General features: G+C 44.2%; 1 protein-coding gene across 2 annotated transcripts; it reads left to right on the top strand.

Moving 5' to 3' along the window:
• Positions 1–1,752: 1,752 nt before the first annotated feature.
• On the top strand, positions 1,753–18,664 carry LOC119919672 (serine protease inhibitor Kazal-type 6-like). 2 transcript variants are annotated; one of them, XM_038740269.1, is made up of 6 exons: positions 1,753–1,816; positions 1,917–2,140; positions 3,737–3,756; positions 11,406–11,480; positions 13,384–13,499; positions 18,428–18,664. In XM_038740269.1, exons 2-6 carry the CDS (start codon positions 1,981–1,983, stop codon positions 18,471–18,473), a joined length of 417 nt encoding a protein of 138 aa, XP_038596197.1. In that variant the 5' UTR covers positions 1,753–1,816; positions 1,917–1,980; the 3' UTR covers positions 18,474–18,664. The 2 variants fall into 2 exon arrangements, with proteins under 2 accessions (XP_038596197.1, XP_038596199.1); XM_038740271.1 differs by lacking the exon at positions 11,406–11,480.
• Positions 18,665–19,393: the final 729 nt, after the last annotated feature.

Raw genomic sequence — 19,393 nt, 5'->3', positions numbered from 1 at the left:
TTCACTTCTCTGTGCCTCAGTTACCTCATCTGTAAAATGGGGATTGAGTTTCTGAGCCCTAAGTGGGACAAAGGACTGTGTTAAACCCTATTTGCTTGTATCCACTCCAGCACTCAATACAGTGCCTGGCACATAGTAAGTGCTTAAGAAGCGCCACTATTATTATAGTTATTATTGGGGTATATCTCCCTAGATTCATTTTCTCTATTTGCGTGGTATTCTCCCCACCAATAATCCATGGGTGTGGTTAGCTTTGCTTCCTGCAGATTCTGGCCAGACACAAATTCTCCACAAATCTTCCCCAAACTACGATTTGCCCAGCTTTTCCACTGTTGGCAGCTTGGTCAGAGCAATGAGCTAGAGGGCCGGGGTGAGACAACCAGTTCTACCTGACCCATAGACAGTAGGGGACTCGCTCATTCTAAATTCAACTGCTCGACTGGGCAAGTTTCTTCCAAGAAAAACCCTGAGAATTCATTTTAAGCACGTCTCTTCCAAGAAAAACCCTGAGAATTCATTTTAAATTTAAAAAGACACATGGAAATCTGTCACTGCCACCACATGCCTCTCAAGCTCTTTTGAGCCCAAACATTCAAACCCACATAGCTCGCTCTCTCTCCCCACAAGCAAGTGTACACGGGTTTGTGAGGTGGAACCATAATAATCATAATAATGATGGCATTTATTAAGTGCTTACCATGTGCAAAGCACTGTTCTAAGCACCGGGGAGGTTACAAGGTGATCAGGTTGTCCCATGGGGGGCTCACAGTCTTCATCCCCATTTTACCGATGAGGGAACTGAGGCACAGAGAAGTGAAGTGACTTGCCCAAAGTCACACAATTGGCAGAGCCGGGATTTAAACCCATGACCTCTGACTCCAAAGCCCGGGCTCCTTCCACTGAGCCACGCTGCTTAGGGTTTTCTTTCTTCCCTCCTTCCACCATTTCATTCATTCAATCATATTTATTGAGTGCTTACTGTGTGCAGAGCACTGTACTAAGCACTTGGAAAGTACAATTCGGCAAGAGCTAGAGACAATCCCTTCCCAACAACGGGCTCCCTATTACATGGACTGAACAGTTAAAAGGCGGTAGAGTGTTTGCCATTTGTAATTGGGACAAGATCTAGAAACAGACTTTCTTTTTTGATGGTATAATCGTTGCAATTTATTTCAAAGTGTCAGTTTAGCAGTTTACACTGGATTTGGTTACATTTGTTCTTAAAAATCTTGTCTGGAATTTCCCATTTATAACCAGTTAATGGGATGAATTAGACTGCGGTTGATTTTCCCTCTCATAGTCACCGTTCTTTAGTTTTTACTGGTCCTCAGAAGAAAGTTTAAGACATTCCATTCTTTGATCAGGCGGTCACTGAAGTAAACCTTGCCAGTAATGAGATTTGTCCAATCTCCAGTAACCAGAGGCAACTTTCTCTTAAATTTCTGGGAATCAAAAATGTTTTGAGCACTGGCAAAAAAGAAATCATTACCTTCACACCTTCTCCTCATCCCACATCACGTGGCTACAGAATATAATGGCGGTACCTCTTTGCCACACCTGAAATGATTTAGAGACTTGAAAATAAAGGCACACCAAAGAAGTGCTTTAACAACCATTTAATTCTCCTGGGCTGATTCACCTGGAACACAGCCATTAAGAACCAGCTTGGGATTTCTAACCCGCTGCAGGGAAACCAGCTGTAGCTTCGACATTGAATCATCACCTTTAAAGTGTACAGAGGGTAAAATGTTCTGGTTGTTAGGAAAATGGAGATTACCAGTTTCAGATGACATTCTCTTTATTAATAACTTCTAAGGTGTGACACATAATTGTCCTAATTTTCTAGGATTGATGTGGACAAAGAAGTATTTCTTCAAGCTAGTGACAGCTTCCTATAAATTTCTTTGGGTGTCCAGGACCAGAGATGACCAAAGAGTTGACTTTATAATTAAGGAGGAGATTTCGGCTCCCTGATTGTGTATGTATATATACAACGCGCTCTGTCTGGGAAGTTTATTTACGGAGCATCCTCTAAAGCAGAACCTTGCCAGGCCGAACATAAATCTAACAAGCTTCCTCACCATGAAGATAACAGGAGGTTTTCTGCTCCTCTCTCTGGCTCTTTTCTTCTTCTTTTCAGGTGAGTAATTTCATTGATTTTCTTTTGATCCTCAGCTTAAACTTCTCTGGCGAGCCAGCACTTGGATGGCAACCTCTTTAAAGGGACTAATAGTTGGATTCAAATGAAAAAGAGACTTTGCTTTGAGCTGCTTGAGCTGTTTTGTGCTTGGCAATAATGGTGAATTATGTACTTAGGCACTAATATGACTACCCCAGATCACATCTGGTGTCCGGACAGAAAGGGATCCGGAAAGGAAGAAAAGGAGGAGCAGCTCTGTGCTGGAATAATTCAAACTCCATTCCACTCCTGGAGTTGGGCTCAAATAATTCAAACTTGCACGTCGACACTTACTTCTTAGAAAATCTTTTTCCAAAACTCGTATTTACTTATTGGGATGGCAAGCTCCTTGTGAGCAGAGTTAATTATCTACCAATTCTATTGTATCGTGATCTCCCAAGGGCTGTATCGTGATCTCCCAAGGGCTAAGTGCAGTGCTTTGCACATAATGCAAGCTCAATAAATTCTATCATTTGATCGATTGTATCTGAATGCCACCATGGGAACCCATACCCCCATTTCACTGTTACGTGTCTCCGGTTCTTGACATTTTCATACCTAAATCTCTGATGTACATTCAAGCCCAAGGCATGCCCCTGTTATTTAATCCACAGAGACTGAGATATGGTATACAACCAAAAGAGCCACTGATTCGCATAAGATTTTAGTCTACATAATCAAGTAGAGAAACGGGGCGCTTGGATTTAGACGCTTGTCAATATCACTGAGGTACCTCCAAATGTCTGCTGTTATAGCAGAGGTGTTTCTGTGCCCTTCACTTTTACAGATTGCTTGTCTAACTTGTCCCAATTCGGAAAATTGTTCAGCTCTCCACTCGCACTTAGTCTAAGTTAATGTAGATTTTATTGACTGATAGAGCTTGCTCTGTAAGTAGCGTGTTTAAGAAGGTTCCCTTTCATGTGGCAATGTGAATAAAACTTTGCCTCTTTTTAAATTGTTAATAAGAAATAGGGAGCAGTAGAAGAGAGTGAAGACAGAGTAGGGAGATAAGTGAATGAAGGGGATAAAAGGAAGGCAGCAAAGTGTACGTTTTCCATTAATTGATAAATTGTATTTATTGAGCACTTACTGTGTGCAGAGCACTAGGGAGAGCACAACAGAACAATATAATAGAATTGGTAAACACATTTCCTGCCCAAAACAAGCACACAGTCCAGAAGGGGACTCATACATTAGTATAAATAAATAAATGACGGCTATGTGCATAGGTACTATGGGGCTGAGGGAGAAGTGAACAAAGGGAGCAACTCCAAGTGCAAGATGACACTGAAGAGTGTGGGAGTGGGATTTAGTAAAGGAGTGGCAATTTTCTTTCCTGTTTTCTCCTATAGAAATTTCTATAGTTTTCCACTTCAAAGCAGCCAAAAATTGAAATCCGTGAAAAGTTCCTGTCATTAATTTCCTAGGATGTTATAGAACTCCACACATAAGAACCCTATATTTCCTGAGTCAAATAATGTCAATTTGCTCTACAAAACATTTTTGTCTTTCACTTAATTTTCTTTCACACTTTTGATGTTCTGTCTTTTATTTCAGATGTTGCCGGCCAAGAGAAGGTCAGTAGAGCTTTTTCTTTATTATGTCTACCTTCCTTCAATTCTGAACTCAAGATAAATATTCCATTACCACCTTGTGAGCCAGGTCTTGGGAATGAAAAAGAAAGGAAAAAACTGTGAAAATGTCAACAGACATTTTAAGCCTCAACCTACCTATTGCTGTTCAGTGGAGAAAGTAAATACTGGAACCATCCTTATTAGGTTGACATTCACTCTGACTAAGCACCGGCATAGACTGTTTGGCAAATTATAGTCTTCAGTTGGGGTGGAGAGAAAAGAGGACAAAAGGACCTTGAGTGTGTGAAGAAAATGGAAATAATTTGTGTGGTTTTTTTCCCACCCTGTACTTGTACCCTAAATATCAAGAGGTCATCTGGGCCAGTCTTCTGGAAGATGGATCCCTCAATATTTTGGTCCAAACTCATGGTATTGGGTTGCGTGGGCTCTAGGATCATTTCTGGGGGCCTAAAACCTCTCTTCACCTGAGTGTACATGCATACCCAAACACACCATTTCCCTCTCTCCATGCTAATCTCATCTGAGGGATGGGTAAAGGAGAATTATGTAAATTCTTGAAGAAGGTGGACAATTTGAAGGACCAGATTACTTCCTTTCCTAGCCTGTACATCCCAGTTCTCCACATCTGATTCCTCCGTTCTTACTTTGAGGCTATTTTTAGAATGGGGCTCTATCTTTTTTCCCAATTCCGTCCTCAAATCGGGACAGGAAGGTCCCCCGGGGCAGGAATGCATACTTATGGAAGAAGCCAGAACAGACCCCTCCCCGCTTCACCTCCACCCGTCCTGGAGTTGGAAGCTGCCACTGCTTTCTTCTCTTGTCCCCTGCTCCTGATGGTCACACAACCCAGTGATGGTCACAGGTTGGATCATCATGACTTAAACCACCCTGCTCTTGTAAGCCGCCTAGGGTGGTGATTCCACAAATCTCCCAAGTTTTATCATCCTGACAATCAAGACGGCCTTCTTAAGGCCTAACAGTATTTTCTCCATACAAAAAAATCACGGTAGCCTTGTACCACCCTTTGATTATTATCTCAGTTCTGACTGGCAAATCCAAATAGAATTTTGAGCAAGTCTCTGGTGAAATTTAGCCAAAGAGAAAGCCAATCGGGGTCATTTTTGATTTTTTTTAAATCCAGAATGTTCAGTATCATCTGGCTTCCCTCTCAGAGAGGCTAGAGTTTTCTTCAAATTTTCGCCATTGTTTGACCTCTGTAGACATAGCCTTAGAATAAGACATCCAACAAAAAAGAGTCCTAATTCTGGCAGAGCGGATCTTCTCAGTAGGTCATGAGAACTGCCAATTAGGAACCAAGTCTGCCCTGTTATGCCAGCTGGGTGCAGTCTTGTCAGCTTTTCATAAATCTTTCATACGCAAAGAAAGGAAGGAGACATCAGAGACAACATCAAAGTCAACCTTCTTCTATCAGATGCCAGCCCTGAAATTGGCAAGAAGATGGCTTCTCCTTTCCCTGAGGTGACTAGAAGGGAAGGGTTCTTAGCAAGTCCTTTCTAGTCATACATATGTACCAAAGGACACAGAAGGAGAGCAGAACCAATTTAACCCTTCTCCATCTCCCAAGGGAGATTAACTCCTTTCCAGCCACCCAAATTTGGCCTTTAAAATGAGCTGAGCTAAGCCACCGCCTCTGTCTCTGGGAGGGAGAGATGATTTGGGTCCCTCCCCAGTTAACTAAGATCAAAGGAGTAGGAGCAGGCATCTAGAATGTGTCTGGGGAACGAAGACTGTTTGTTTATGTGAAGCTCATTTTTTAACTTGACTGTTCTTAGCCTAGGCTTATGCTTGGCCTGTGAGCAGAGAAATTAGTGATTAGAACTATTCAATCAATCAGTTGCATTTATTGAGTGCTTACTACGTGCAGAACAATTTAATCAATCAATCACCGGTATTTATTAAGCACTTAGTATGTGTAGAGCACTGTACTAAGCGTTTGGGAGAGACTACAAAACAATGGAATCAGGGGACACGTTCCCTGCTCATAATGAGCTTACATTCTAGAGGGTGATTACAATCTTGAGTGTGATTACAGTCTGCAGTCTAGACAAGGGATATGTGTCTGAGCCCTCCAAAATGGGAAAGCAACATTCTAGACTGATAGATTCAAAAATCCACCTCTGCCTCATCCCACCCTCTGCCTGGGACACTAAGGAAGGAGCCTAAAAAAGAGCAATTCTCCTTTCTGAAACCAAACCTGCTCCAGTATTAAAGACACAAAGTAATTTATAATTAGGGGGGAAGGGCTGCGGTAGTAGAGCATGCAAACTGAGCTGTTCAAGAGTGCCATGAGAGGTTGTATCTGTATCACTGGAGACACTTATTCATTCATTCCAGCGCTTAGAACAGTGCTTTGCACATACTAAGCGCTAACAAATACCATCATTATTATTCATTCACTCAAAGCATGGTGGTCATCACCCTGATAGCAACTTTCTCCAGAAGTTGATCTGTGCTTCTCTTCTTGCTTCCAAATTATTTAAGGAGGTGGGTCCAAAATACAGATGATCAGGATGACACTCCCTTCTTTTGCTATCTTTAGATGCCTCTAAGTTTTCAACACTTGGTATTATATGGCGCCTGCCCACATAAATATTAACACTATTAAATGAGGTATTCATTCATTCAATCGTATTTATTGAGTGCTTACTGTGCGCAGAGCACTGTACTAAGCACTTGGGAAGTACAAGTCAGCAACATATAGAGACGGTCCCTACCCAACAATGTATGCCACACACGGTACTAAGTGCTAGGGTAGATAAAATATAAGTAGAATCGACAAGGTCTGGTTTTAAAACATTTATGTTGGTAATGTAAAGAATCAAGATAAATTAGGCACAAAAACAGGGTAGGTCCTCCAGAATAGGAAACAGTCTTCCTGGAAGGATATCTCGTGGAAATGTTTCCCAAGTGGAAACATTTCAATAAGCAAATAAATGTGCCTGCATAGGGTTTTTGGTAAGTGACATTTATGCCACAAAATAGAATCTGGGCCCAAAGCTAACAGAGTGAAAGTATTTCTAGTAAAAAGAGGAAGTACAGAGAAACCTTTTATATAAATTGGGACCAGAAAGCTAGCTCCCGGGACTTTAGGCAGTGTTGTTGGGCTAGCCTGGATAGTTTGATTGGACAGAATTACCCACATGTCCTGTTTTCACAGGTTAATTGCCATCCCCGCCCCCTTCCTTCTTCGGGCTGAGTAGACTTGGTATTACATTCAATATCTTCAATAGCTAGCCCAGTAGACTTCACTCTCTTTCATTTACCTTTTTCTTTGGTCTTTTATTCCCAGACTCTTTCCCTACAAAAAGTAATTAGCTTTTTGTATTTGTCTCAAATTCAAACTCTAAAGCTAAGCCAAACCCTGAACTCTAAGATCTCTCATTGCTGGGGAGATACAAAGTAAATCAGGTTGATTTCAGTCACTGTCCCTCACTGAGATCACAGTAAAAGTCGGAGGGAAACAGATAATCAATCTTCACTTTACAGAGTTGGAAACTTAGACACAGAGAAGTTACGGGACTTGGTCAGGGTCACACAACTGGCAAGTGGAAGATCTGGGTTTAGAACCCAGGTCCTCTGACGCCTAGGCCCGTACTCATTCCACTAGGTCACTATGCTTCCCATTGCTACTATCGATTCATTCATTCATAGGATTCATTCATTGATAGGTATTTGACCCAAGGGTAATTCTATCATTCATTAGTATTTATTGAGCATGTTATGTTTGGAGAGCACTGTGATAAATGCTTAGGATGGTGCAATAGATTTAGCAGTCATTAACCCTGACACCAAGGGAACTCCTTTAACTCACCCGTTCAGAGATGGAAGCCGAACTGAAAAGAGAAAAGATGACCGTATGAGATAAGGGAATTGAAATGCACTCTCAGATCCGGTAATGATTCGCCTGTCTCTGCAGTCGGCCAGCTCATCTGATCATGTGCAAAGATCCCCTCTCAGTGGGGATCTAAGGGGATCTGATCACTTTGAGCCGTAAAGCTCAGCTGTGGGTGTTATCAATTGGAATAAATCCTGGGACCAGGATGGGGAACAGGTCTGACTGTGGGCTTGACTCATCTTTGTCCAGGCCGAGAACAGTGGGGGATGATGATAATATAATAATATTGGCATTCGTTAAGCACCGTGTGACAAACATGGTTCTAAGTGCTGGGGTAGATAAAATTTAATCAGGTCGGACACAAACCACTATTTTACGGTATTTGTCAAGGACTTATTTAAGACACTGTATTAATCACTGGGGTAGATACAAGCTAGTCAGGTTGGACACATGGAGTTCACAGTCTTAATCCCCATTTTACAGGTGAGATAACTGAGGCAGAGTAAAGAGACGTGACTTCTCCAAGGTCACACAGCAGATAACTGGGATAGTGGGATTAGAACCCAGATCCTTCTGAGTCCCAGGCTCTATTCACTAGGCCACAGTGATTCCCAATGGGAAACCCCTTTCCCAATGGGCCTCACAGCCTAATTAGGAGGAAGACTAGGGATTGAGTCCGTATTTTACAGATGAAGAAACTGAGGCACCAAGAAGTGAAGTGGCTTCACACAACACAACAGTCAAGTGGGAGAGCGGGATTAGAAAACAGATCCTCTGACTCCCAGGCTCGTGGTCTTTCCACTTGGTCCTCTGCGAGTAGCTGGGTGGGTTTCTGTGGAGTGAGCCCCAGCTGACCGCTGCCACTGCTGGACCCAGATGAGTTGTACTTCCCAAGCGCTTAGTACAGTGCTCTGCACACAGTAAGCGCTCAATAAATACGATTGATGATGATGATGATGGATCCACCATTCCCAGCTGTATCCTAGGGACCCCATTCCAGTCTTCCTACTTGCCCTGCAGCAAGGCTGAGCAGGCTGCCAAATAGGCGGGACGAATGGTTTGGCTCAATTTGAAACCTGAGTGTCATGTGTCAACTGGGGAGTAATCGACATTCACTCATTCATTCATTCAATCGAATTTATCATCATCAATCGTATTTATCGAGCACTTACTGTGTGCAGAGCACTGTATTAAGCGCTTGGGAAGTGCAAGTCGGCAACATATAGAGACGGTCCCTACCCAACGACGGGCTCCCAGTCTAGAAGCGGAAGACAGACAACAAAACAAAACCTGTAGACAGGTGTCAAAATCATCAGAACAAATAGAATTAAAGCTATATGCACGTCATTAACAAAATAAATAGAATAGTAAATATGTACAAGTAAAATAAATAGAGTAATAAATCTGTACAAATATATACAAGTGCTGTGGGGAGGGGAAGGAGGTAGGGCGGGGGGGATGGGGAGGAGGAGAGAAAAAAGGGGGCTCTGTCTGGGAAGGCATCTTGGAGGAGATGAGCTCTCAGCAGGGCTTTGAAGGGAGGAAGAGAGCTAGCTTGGTGGATGTAAGGAGGGAGGGCATTCTGGGCCGGGGGAGAACGTGGGCCGGGGGTCGACGGCGGGACAGACGAGAATGAGGCACCGTGAAGAGGTTAGCGGCAGAGGAGCAGAGGGTGCGGGCTGGACTGGAGAAGGAGAGGAGGGAATTGAGGTAGGACGGGGCGAGGTGATGGACAGCCTTGAAACTGAGTGACATTATTTAATTCCAAATGATTAATTCTTATCCTTTTATATTTTAGACTGGATTTGTCAACTCAGGGCATGATTTACATAGAAAAGAGTATTTTGGTGGAAAACTCTGTTCAGTATCTACATTTGCCCAACTTAAAGGGGATTGGAAGCCTAGCCCTGACTCTAGCTTGCCCCAGAAAATCCAATACATTCACCTGGTCGCCAGAAAGCAGTTCCAGCTTTTCCACATCCACATCCAGGCCTTTTTTCCCTGTTGGCTTTGGAGAGATGGAGGAGGAGGGGGGAAGCGTACTTCCCAGAGTCTAGGAAAACTGCAAATAGGGTTGGGAATAGAGGTGAGGATGCCCTGGAGTAGGAGCTGCCAACTGAAGAAGATTTTAAATCATTTTTGTAGGGCTTCAAGCCATCAATCAGTTGTATTTATTGAGTGCTTACTGTGTGCAGAGCACTGTCCTAAGCACCTGGGAGAGGACCTTACAGCAGAGTTGGTAGATGCATTCCCTGTCCACAATGAGCGTACAGTCCAGGGGGTACGTCAATGTACCCAACCCCAATCTTAGATTTTTTTTCTGATTTGTTTTGTTTTGTTTTTCAAAGGTATTTGTTAACCGCTTAATTAGTGCCAGGCACTGAACTAAGCTCTGAGGTAGTTACAAGCTGATCAGGTTGAACACAGTTCCTGCCTACAGGGCACTTATGATCATAATCCCCACATTACAGATGAGGTAACTGAGGCACAGAGAAGGTAAGTGATGTGCCCAACGTCACACAGCAGGCAAGCAGAGGAGCCAGCATTTGAATCCAGATCCTTCTTACTCCCAGGCCCTTGTTCTATCCACCATGCTGCACTGCTTCTCAGATCTGAGGAAACAACCATATATATGGAGCAATCATATTTATTCATTCATTCAATCACATTTATTGAGCACTTACTGTGTGCAGAGCACTGTACTAAGTGCTTGGGAAGTACAAGTTGGCGCCATATAGAGATGGTCCCTACCCAACAGTGGGCTCACAGTCTAGAAGGGAGAGACAGACAACAAAACAAAACGTGTGGACAGGTGTCAAGTCATCAGAATAAATAGAAGTAAAGCTAGATGCACATCATTAACAAAATAAATAGAATAGTAAATATGTAGAAGTGAAATAAATAGAGTAATAAATCTGTATAAACCTATATACAGGTGCTGTGGGGAGGGGAAGGAGGCAGGGCGGGGGGGATGGGGAGGGAGAGAGGAAAAAGGGGGCTCAGTCTGGGAAGGCCTCCTGGAGGAGGTGAGCTCTCAGTAGGTTTATTGAACACCACTGATGTGCAGGGCACTATACTGAGCACTTGGGAGAGTACAGTTGCATAAGAGACACCGTCCTACCCTTAAGGAACATACAATCCACAGGAAAGACTGGTCCACGGTAGTCACAATTGCTGTGGCAACTGAGAGCAAAGATATGGAAAGATCAGTAGGTAAGGTAATAAGTCAAGAATATGCATCAGTGCTAAGGTGCATAAATGCAAACCCGAAGAGGAAACTTTGGATGGGAATGACCTAGGAAGGTGAATTTTAATCAGGGAAAACTCTCCTGGGAGTGGAATTTCAGGAGGGTTTTGAAGATGTGGTGAGTTGTGGTTGGCAAATTGGAAGGGGAAGATACACTGTATTCTCGCAAGCTCCGCGCACAGTAACTGTGCAAAAACTATGATTGATTGATCGGAAGTAAGTCCCAGGCAGGATGAAGGAGAAGAATAAAGGGTTGGAGTAGGGAGAATCAGAGACATGGCCCATGCAAAGAAAGAGAGCAAAGACTCTCGCACTACGATCCTGACAGCTGAATTTCCAAATCCTGGCTCCTTTTCTGGACTCCCTGAGATGGGGCTTCTCCGTTTCCCGGTGGCAGCAAGAAATGCTCTGGTTACGAACTGGAATTGGAGAAGGTCTTATCGGAGAGAGGGTGGGGGGAGCTGGGTTCGAGAAGGGAACCCGAAGGTGATTGCCATGGAGTGCCATTCCTTGTCTGCTTTGCCAAAGGACAAAACACACTGGATGAAGGGATCAGAGGGCCGTGTGGCTGGGAGAGGTATCTTAAGGAGGCGGCTCTTTCAAGTAAGAGGCTTTCATTTCCTTTTCTTCTCTTTGCTCTATTCATTATGTCATTGTGGTCCAGCTAAGCAACTTTACGGATGCTATTCTACAGCCCTGTCTGAATGAGATCCCTCTGGAGTTTGGGGGCTTGGAGGAAGTAGCGTTGGCTTATGTGTAATTCTTTCAAAACCTTCCTTCCTCTGTTGTCCATTTTTGTAAGAACCCTATTGAAAAGAATGGCTTTGAGATGGTGGGCCTTCGTATTGGCCTGCATTTCCTGTCCTAAGGTATGTTAAGTGGAGAAAGGAGTCCTTTTAGACTGTGAGCCCACTGTTGGGTAGGGACTGTCTCTATATGTTGCCAATTTGTACTTCCCAAGCGCTTAGTACAGTGCTCTGCACATAGTAAGCGCTCAATAAATACGATTGATGATGATGAGTCCTTGAAAGCAGGCGTTATGCTACTGCAAGCCAATTCCCAAGCCCCCGGGGAACTCCGACAGGAGAATGTCTGGTTCCTTCTAACAAAGTGATGACAGGTACCCTCTTTATGTCTCCCTCCTATCCTTGAGTTGGGAGCACTGGGTTTCCTAGTTGAGAAATGTAACTTTTTTAAATGTGTGTCTGGCCCTGTGGCAGTTTGTTGGGAAACACCGTGCTGAAATCAGGAACTGATCATTTGCCCAAATGTATTTTTCTGTTGCAAACTCTGCTTTCACCACAAATCCTATGAGATAAAACTTGCTATCACGCTCAGAATCCCTGATGGGGGTTATAGATCGATCAATTGCGTTTGTTAAGTGCTTACTATAATATAATAATAATTATGGTATTTGTTAAGTGCTTGCTTCGTGCCAAGCACTGTTCTAAGCCCTGGGGTGGATGCAAGGTAATCAGGTTGTCCCAAGTGGGGCTCACGGTCTTAATCCCCATTTTCCAGATGAGGTAACTGAGGCACAGAGAAGTTAGGTGGCTTGCCCAAGGTCACCCAGCAGACAAGTGGTGGAGCTGGGATTAGAACCCACATTCTTTGGCTTCCAAGCCCTTGCTCTGTCCATTAAGCCACACTGCTTCTCTGTGCACAGCACTGTACTAAGGGCTTGTGAGAATGCAGTACAATGTTGCTGACCTGTACTTCCCAAGTGCTTAGTACAGTGCTCTGCACACAGTAAGTGCTCAATAAATACAATTGAATGAATGAATGAACAGAATTATCAGACATGCTCCCTGACCACAATGAGTTTACAGTCTAGACGGGGAGAGAGACATATAGATCGTTTGTTCCAAGGGACTATGTATCATTTGTTCCAACCTCCTGACCACCTCGGAAACCCGATGTCACCACGTCACCCTGATTGGCATTTTCACTTTGCCTTCTCGTTCTTCCTGTCACTGCTGCTACTTTGGGGTCCCTCGGGCAGGGCAGTGACAGGAAGAGTTAAGGAAGCTGTTAAACCGTCAATGCGGAAGTACCACGGGATTAGATTAGATTAGCTCACACGCCTCCCGACTTGTTTCCTCAAGCCCAACGTGATTCTTTCCAAACATACTAAATGGCAACCAAACCAGTCACTGACCCCTGCTTCTCCCCTACACCCCATCCCCTTTAGCTGGATGTAATGCAAGGAGCAGATGGTAACCATTCGTATTTATCTCTTTTTCAAACTTCGTGCCTGACAGTCTCGTGGACCCAAAATGGATCGTTACAATAGATCCTCGATCGTCTCGGGGAATTTATTGTCCCGTAGAATCTCGGATTGCGCAGTGGTTTCCGCTAGGCTTCGGCCAGGAAAATGGGCTGTCTTTTGGGGATTGGTTTCTAGCCAATAGAAATGGGAATGTTGACCATTCAGCTACTTTCATAGTCCCTGAAAGAAAACGGAAATCAGGGAGCAGGATCTAAGTCGTATTGTTCCTTTTTGTAGGTTGATTGTTCCGAGTTCCAGGATCCCAAGATGTATTGTACCAGGGAATCTAACCCCCACTGTGGTTCCGATGGCCAGACATATGGCAACAAATGCGCTTTCTGTAAAGCATCTATGTAAGTAGACGGGTCACTGAACTTTTCCAAGCACTTCCATCCATTTGTCAAAAAACTTTTAGTGGGTGGGCACTTACCATCAGCTGCATGGCCCAGTGGCAACAGCACGGGCTTCAGAGTAAGAAGAACCTGGGTTCTAATCCCGGCTCCATCACTTGTCTGCTGTGTGATCGTGGGCAAGTCACTTCACTTCTCTGGGCCTCAGATACCTCATCTGGTAAATGGGGATTAAGTCTGTGAGTCCTATGTGGGACAGGGATTGTATCCAACCTGATTAACTTGTATCTACGCCAGTGCTTAGAATGGTGCTTGGCACACAGTAGGAGCTTAAAAAATACCAATCATATTATTATTATTACTGGGTTTAGAGATCTGGAGGATGATCCTTAGACTGAGTCTGATTTTCTCAAAACAGCTTTGAAGTTTTCATTTCATCTGCAATGATTAAGCATAAGAAGTCAAAACACTTTGATCCTAAGAGCAAAGGATGTCCTAGTAATAATAGTAGTCCTAGTAATAATAATAATAATAATGATTGGTATTTTTTAAGCTCCTACTATGTGCCAAGCACTGTTCTAAGCACCGTTCATTCATTCATTCAGTCATATTTATTGAGCGCTTACTATGTGCAAAGCACTGTACTAAGCACTTGGAAAGTACAATTCAGCAACAGAGAGAGACCTCCCTGCCCACAGCGGGCTTACAGTCTAGAAGACGGGCTTATAGTTTTGAGGGCTGCAAGAGGCATCTCCTTCTTAAATCCCCTTTTCAACCACTTATGGTCAGGGTTACACAGTTCATAATGAAGAGAAGGCACCAATCACCCGATCAATCAGTGGTATTTATTGATGCTTACTGTGTGCAGAGCACTGTGCTATGCACTTGGACAAGTTTGATATACATTATAGGTGGTAGGTGCATTCCCTTTCCACCTGGAGTTTACAGTCTAGAAGGGGAGACAGACATTAAAGTAAATTATGGGTATGTAAATCAGAGCGGTGGGCTGGGAGTAGGGGAAATATCAGGTGCATAGAGGATATGCATCTAAGTGCAAAGAAAAAGAAGCAGAAAGGAGAGAGAAAAGGGGGAATGAGGGCATAGTCAGAGAAGGCCTCTTGGAGACGATGTGACTTTAAGCCTTAGGGCTTTGAAGTGGGGAGAGAGGTGGTCTATCATATATGATATATCATATATGAAGGGGGCTGAAGTTTCAGATCAGAGGAAGGACATGGGTAAGGGGTTGGTGGTGAGATAGATGAGATCGCTGTACTGTGAGTAGGTAGGCATTGGAGGAGCAAAGTGTAGAGGCTGGATTGTAGTTGGAATTTGTGGGCATGGAATGGGTCTTCCAACCTTGTTATATTGTAGTTTCCCAAACGCTTAATATAGTGCTCTGCACCCAGGAAGTGCTCTATAAATACCACTGACCGACTGATTGAAATCAGTGGGTAAGTTAGATGGAGGCTAGTTGATGGAGTGCTTTAAAGCCCATGAATTGAATTCTTCCCTCCCTTTTATTGGGGCCTGAGGGGAGACCTAGAATGCCTTTAGAAGTATTAACTTTTTCTCATGTTAGTGTTTGTAGAGAACCTAGAATGCCTTTAGAAGTATTAACCTTCTCTCATGTTAGTGTTTGTAGTTTCCCCAGCTGTGATGTTTAAAACATCTTCAGTTAATCCTGCCCTACCCCTCCTTCCCCTATTCTTCTTCTGAGCAAAGACCAGAGAAGAGAGAGGAAGAAAAAAGGCTGAAGGAACAAGGTCTCCCCGACTCTTCTCCAACCAAACCAGCCAATCAATAGTATTTACTGAGCACTTACTCTGTACAAAGCACTGTACTAAGTGCTTGGGTGGATACAGTAGAGTTAGTAGAAATGATCCATGGTCTCAGGTAGCTTACAGTCTAGGGCAATTGGTCATAAATGTGAGAGCCAAAGTCAAGGCAAGGAAATTAGCCACAAGTCAGTGAGTGCCACCTGCCAGTCAGGTCCCCCCCCATCAGAGTTTAACAATAATAATAATAGCAATAAAAATGGTCGTATATGTTTAGCACTTACTGTATGTCAGGCACTGTCCTAAGCACTGGGGTGGACACAAGCAAATCGGGTTGGACACAGTCCCTGTCCGAAGTGGGGTTCAAAGGCTCGACCCCCCTTCTACAGATGAGGGAACTGAGGCACAGGAAAGTGAAGTGACTTGCCCAAGGTCACACAGCAGACAAGTAATGGAGCTGGGATTAGAACCCATGACCTTCTGACTCCCAGACTCGTGCTCTATCCAGTATGCCATGCTGTGGGCAGACTCTGGGGTGGCACTATTGGCATTTGGTTTTGCCCTATCTAATAAGAATAACTGGGTATTCATTCATTCATTCATTCAATCATATTTATTGAGCACTTACTGTGTGCAGAGCACTGTACTGAGCGCTTGGGAAGTACAAGTTGGCAACATATAGAGACAGTCCCTACTCAACAGCGGGTATTTATTAAGTGCTATACTAAGTGCTAGGGTAGAGATAAGGTCATCAGGTTGGACACAATCCTTGTCTCATACATAGTCTATTTTACAGATGAGGAAACTGATGCAGTGAGTAGTTAGGTGATTTGCCCAAAGTCACAAAGCAGTCAACTGATGATGCCAAGATTAAAACCCAGGTCTGCAGATTCTCAGACCTGTACTCATTCCACTCAGCCACACTGCTTCGCTATCTACATGGGACTCTTTCTGCACGGGTTGGACTGATTCTGAGTGTGAAGTTGTCCCGTGCTGATATAGATTCCAAGAGAAAGATCCCCAGGAAATAGTCTTGTCCCTGGCAGGTAAGACCACAGAGTCAGGATAAGGGATTAGATTGATTTGTAACACTTAGGGATGGGTCAGAGGATACCAAACATGGCTTAATTAATTAGCCATGTATTCTCCCCAGCACTGCAATGCCCCACATTGTAGGGCTTGATAAATATTAATGATATTGACTGTGATTTATTTGTTAATTTATTTATATTAAAATTTATCTCCCCCACTAGACTGTAACCTCCTTTTTATGGTATTTGTTAAGCACTTACTATGTGTCCAGACACTGTAATAATAATAATAATGATGATGGCATTTGTTAAGCACTTACTATGTGCAAAGCACTGTTCTAAGCGCTGGGGGATACAAGTTGATCAGGTTGTCCCGCGTGGGGCTCACAGTCATCCTCCCCATTTTACAGATGAGGTCACTGAGGCCCAGAGAAGTTAAGTGACTTGCCCAACGTCACACAGCAGACATGTGGCGGAGCCGGGATTCGAACCCATGCCCTCTGACTCCAAAGCCCGGGCTCTTTCCACTGAGCCACGCTGCTTCTCTTGTACTGTACTAAGCACTGGGGTGCCCAGACACTTCATTGAGCACTGGCGTAGATACAAACTAATCAGATTTGACAGAGTCCTTGTCCCACACGGGGCTCACAATTTTAATCCCCAGTTTGCAGATGAGATAACTGAGGCACAGAGAAGTTAAGTGTCTAGCCCAAGGTCAAACAGCAGACGGATGGCAGGATTGGAACCCGGGTCTGGCTCCCAGGTGTTTGTTCTAAACAGTAACCAACGCTGCTTCCTTGTGAGCAGGGAACGTATCTACCAACTCCGTTGTGTTGTACTCTCCCAAGTGCTTACTACAGTGCTCAGCACGGGATTCCCGGAATTCCAAACCTAAAGCCTAGTTCCCTGGGGGATACTGCCTCCTGGTGGAGCCAGGGGAGGTGATTCTGTTCTGAGGGAGGGATGATGAAAAATCAGGGCAGTATTCCAACAATTCCTTGGCAATGTGCTCCATGGTCTGTAAGGCCCCACCTTCCTTCCCTCCAATTAAGCACTTATTACGCGCCACGCAATGTACTAAGCTCTGGGGCGGGGGGGGGGGGATACAAGCAAATGGAGTTGGACACAGTCCCTGTCCCATGAGGGGCTCACAGTCTCAATCCCCATTTTCCAAATGAAGTAACTGAGCACAGAGAAATGAAGTGACTTCCCCAAGGTCACACAGCAGACGTGGCAGAGCAAGGATGGATAATTCAAGGAAAAGAATTCCCTGAGCCTGGTGTAAGCCTATCCTCTAGATGGCAAGTCCACTGTGGGCAGAGAATGTGTCTGTTTGTTGTTTTATTGTCCTCTCCCAAGCACTTAGTACAGTACTCGGCACACAGATAAGTGCTCAATAAATACGATTGAATGAAAGAATGAATGAGTCAGTCCGTATGTCAGTCAATCGTATTTATTGAGCACTTATCTGCGTGCCAAGTACTGTACTAAGTGCTTGGGACAGTACAGGATAACAATATAACAGACACATTCCCTGCCCATACAGCCTTATAGTCTAGAGCGAGGACTTATGGTCTAGCGGGGGAACCCAGAAGACCTGGACTCTAATCCCAGTTGTGCCACTTGTCTGCTGTGTGAACCTTGGGCAAGTCGCTTCACTTCTCTGTGCCTCAGTTACCTTGTCAGTTACCTGGGATTCAGGCTGTAAGCCCATGTGGGACACGGACTGTGTCCGACCTGATTAGCTTGTATCTACCCCAGCATTTAGTTCAGTGCCTGAAACATAGTAACTCCTTAACAAATACCAGGAAAAAAAACACAAGCCAAAAAGAAGGTTTTCTCCTGGAATGCCAATAAGTAAAAATGCTCTTTGAGCCTGACTTGTCAAGGTGAGTTTTAAGTCTCCACTTTATTCTGGTCATGTATGCCAGGCCAGAGAGTCAAGGAAGAAAATTCCACTTTCTTCAGATGAGTCTGGCCTTGACCGTTGCAGGAATCATGTTCCCGAAGAGTCAGGGAGGACCGACAGCCAGATCCATGGCTGATCCCTCCCCTTTTCCTAGTCGGCAAACTGTCGACTGTTTCTGATCTCACTGAATGTTTGTTTGCTCCTTCTCTTCCATAGGAAAAGTGGTGGGAAGATCAGCCTAAAGCATCAAGGAAAATGCTGAGGCCAGTCTCGTGCTCCCAGAGACCGCCGTTTTCCTCCCCTCCTCCCCTCCGCCCCCACCCCGTACCCCTTTCTGCTTTTACTTTTCTGTAGTGGATCCCTTCATAGAGACACATCTTCTGCTCAGCCTGGGCCCTGGTGGTTTCTATTCCCCTTGATTCGCTCGTTCAATAAAGTAAACTCAGCAGAATCCTTGGTCTCATTTTCCTTTGAGAATTGTGCTCAAAAAATATGATCGATCCACTGATTGGTATTCCAAGCGCTTAGTACAGTGCTCTGCACACAGTAAGCACTCAATAATCAAATGAATTGAATATTACGCTTCAGGCGTTTCACCGCGAACATCTCGGGCTTCCGTTGGACCACGATGAAGCTCCTCTAAATGAAACATAATGCAAAAATCATAGAACCCCATTAGGTGGTGACACCGGTTGAAGACTAATTTATGGGGATTGTTATATGTTATCCAGTTATTCCAGCCATAAATTGGTCATTTGACCTCAACCATCCATGAATTACACAGTCGTTTCCTTTCAATCCATATAATAATAATGATGATGATGGCATTTGTTAAGCGCTTACTATGTGCAAAGCGCTGTTCTAAGCGCTGGGGGGGATACAAGGTGATCAGGTTGTCCATCAGGGGGCTCACAGTCTTAATCCCCATCTTACAGATGAGGTAACTGAGGCTCAGAGAAGTAAAGTGACTTGCCCAAGGTCACACAGCACACATGTGGCGGAGCCAGGATTAGAACCCATGAGCTCTGACTCCCAAGCCCAGGCTCTTTCCACTGAGCCACGCTACTTCTCATATACTACCTCCTGGAGAAGTGGCAAGGTCTGTTTTAATGCTACACGAGAGAAAGATGCTCTTAGTTAAAATAATCACAAGGCTCCCATTGGGAAGAGTCAATCAATCAA

The sequence above is a fragment of the Tachyglossus aculeatus genome, chromosome X1, assembly GCF_015852505.1.
Source record: "Tachyglossus aculeatus isolate mTacAcu1 chromosome X1, mTacAcu1.pri, whole genome shotgun sequence".
NCBI lineage: Eukaryota > Metazoa > Chordata > Mammalia > Monotremata > Tachyglossidae > Tachyglossus > Tachyglossus aculeatus.
Note: the sequence above shows the minus strand (reverse complement) of the source record. Positions and strands in the feature narration are given on the sequence as shown.

What these genes read in the sequence shown, in the direction of transcription:
- LOC119919672 (XM_038740269.1), top strand. Translation starts at nt 1,981, where the DNA reads ATGTATATATACAACGCGCTCTGTCTGGGAAGTTTATTTACGGAGCAT. An exon ending in ATGTTGCCGGCCAAGAGAAG is followed by an intron (nt 3,757 to 11,405) that starts GTCAGTAGAGCT and finishes GCTTTGCCAAAG; the next exon opens with GACAAAACACACTGGATGAA. An exon ending in GCTTTCTGTAAAGCATCTAT is followed by an intron (nt 13,500 to 18,427) that starts GTAAGTAGACGG and finishes TCTCTTCCATAG; the next exon opens with GAAAAGTGGTGGGAAGATCA.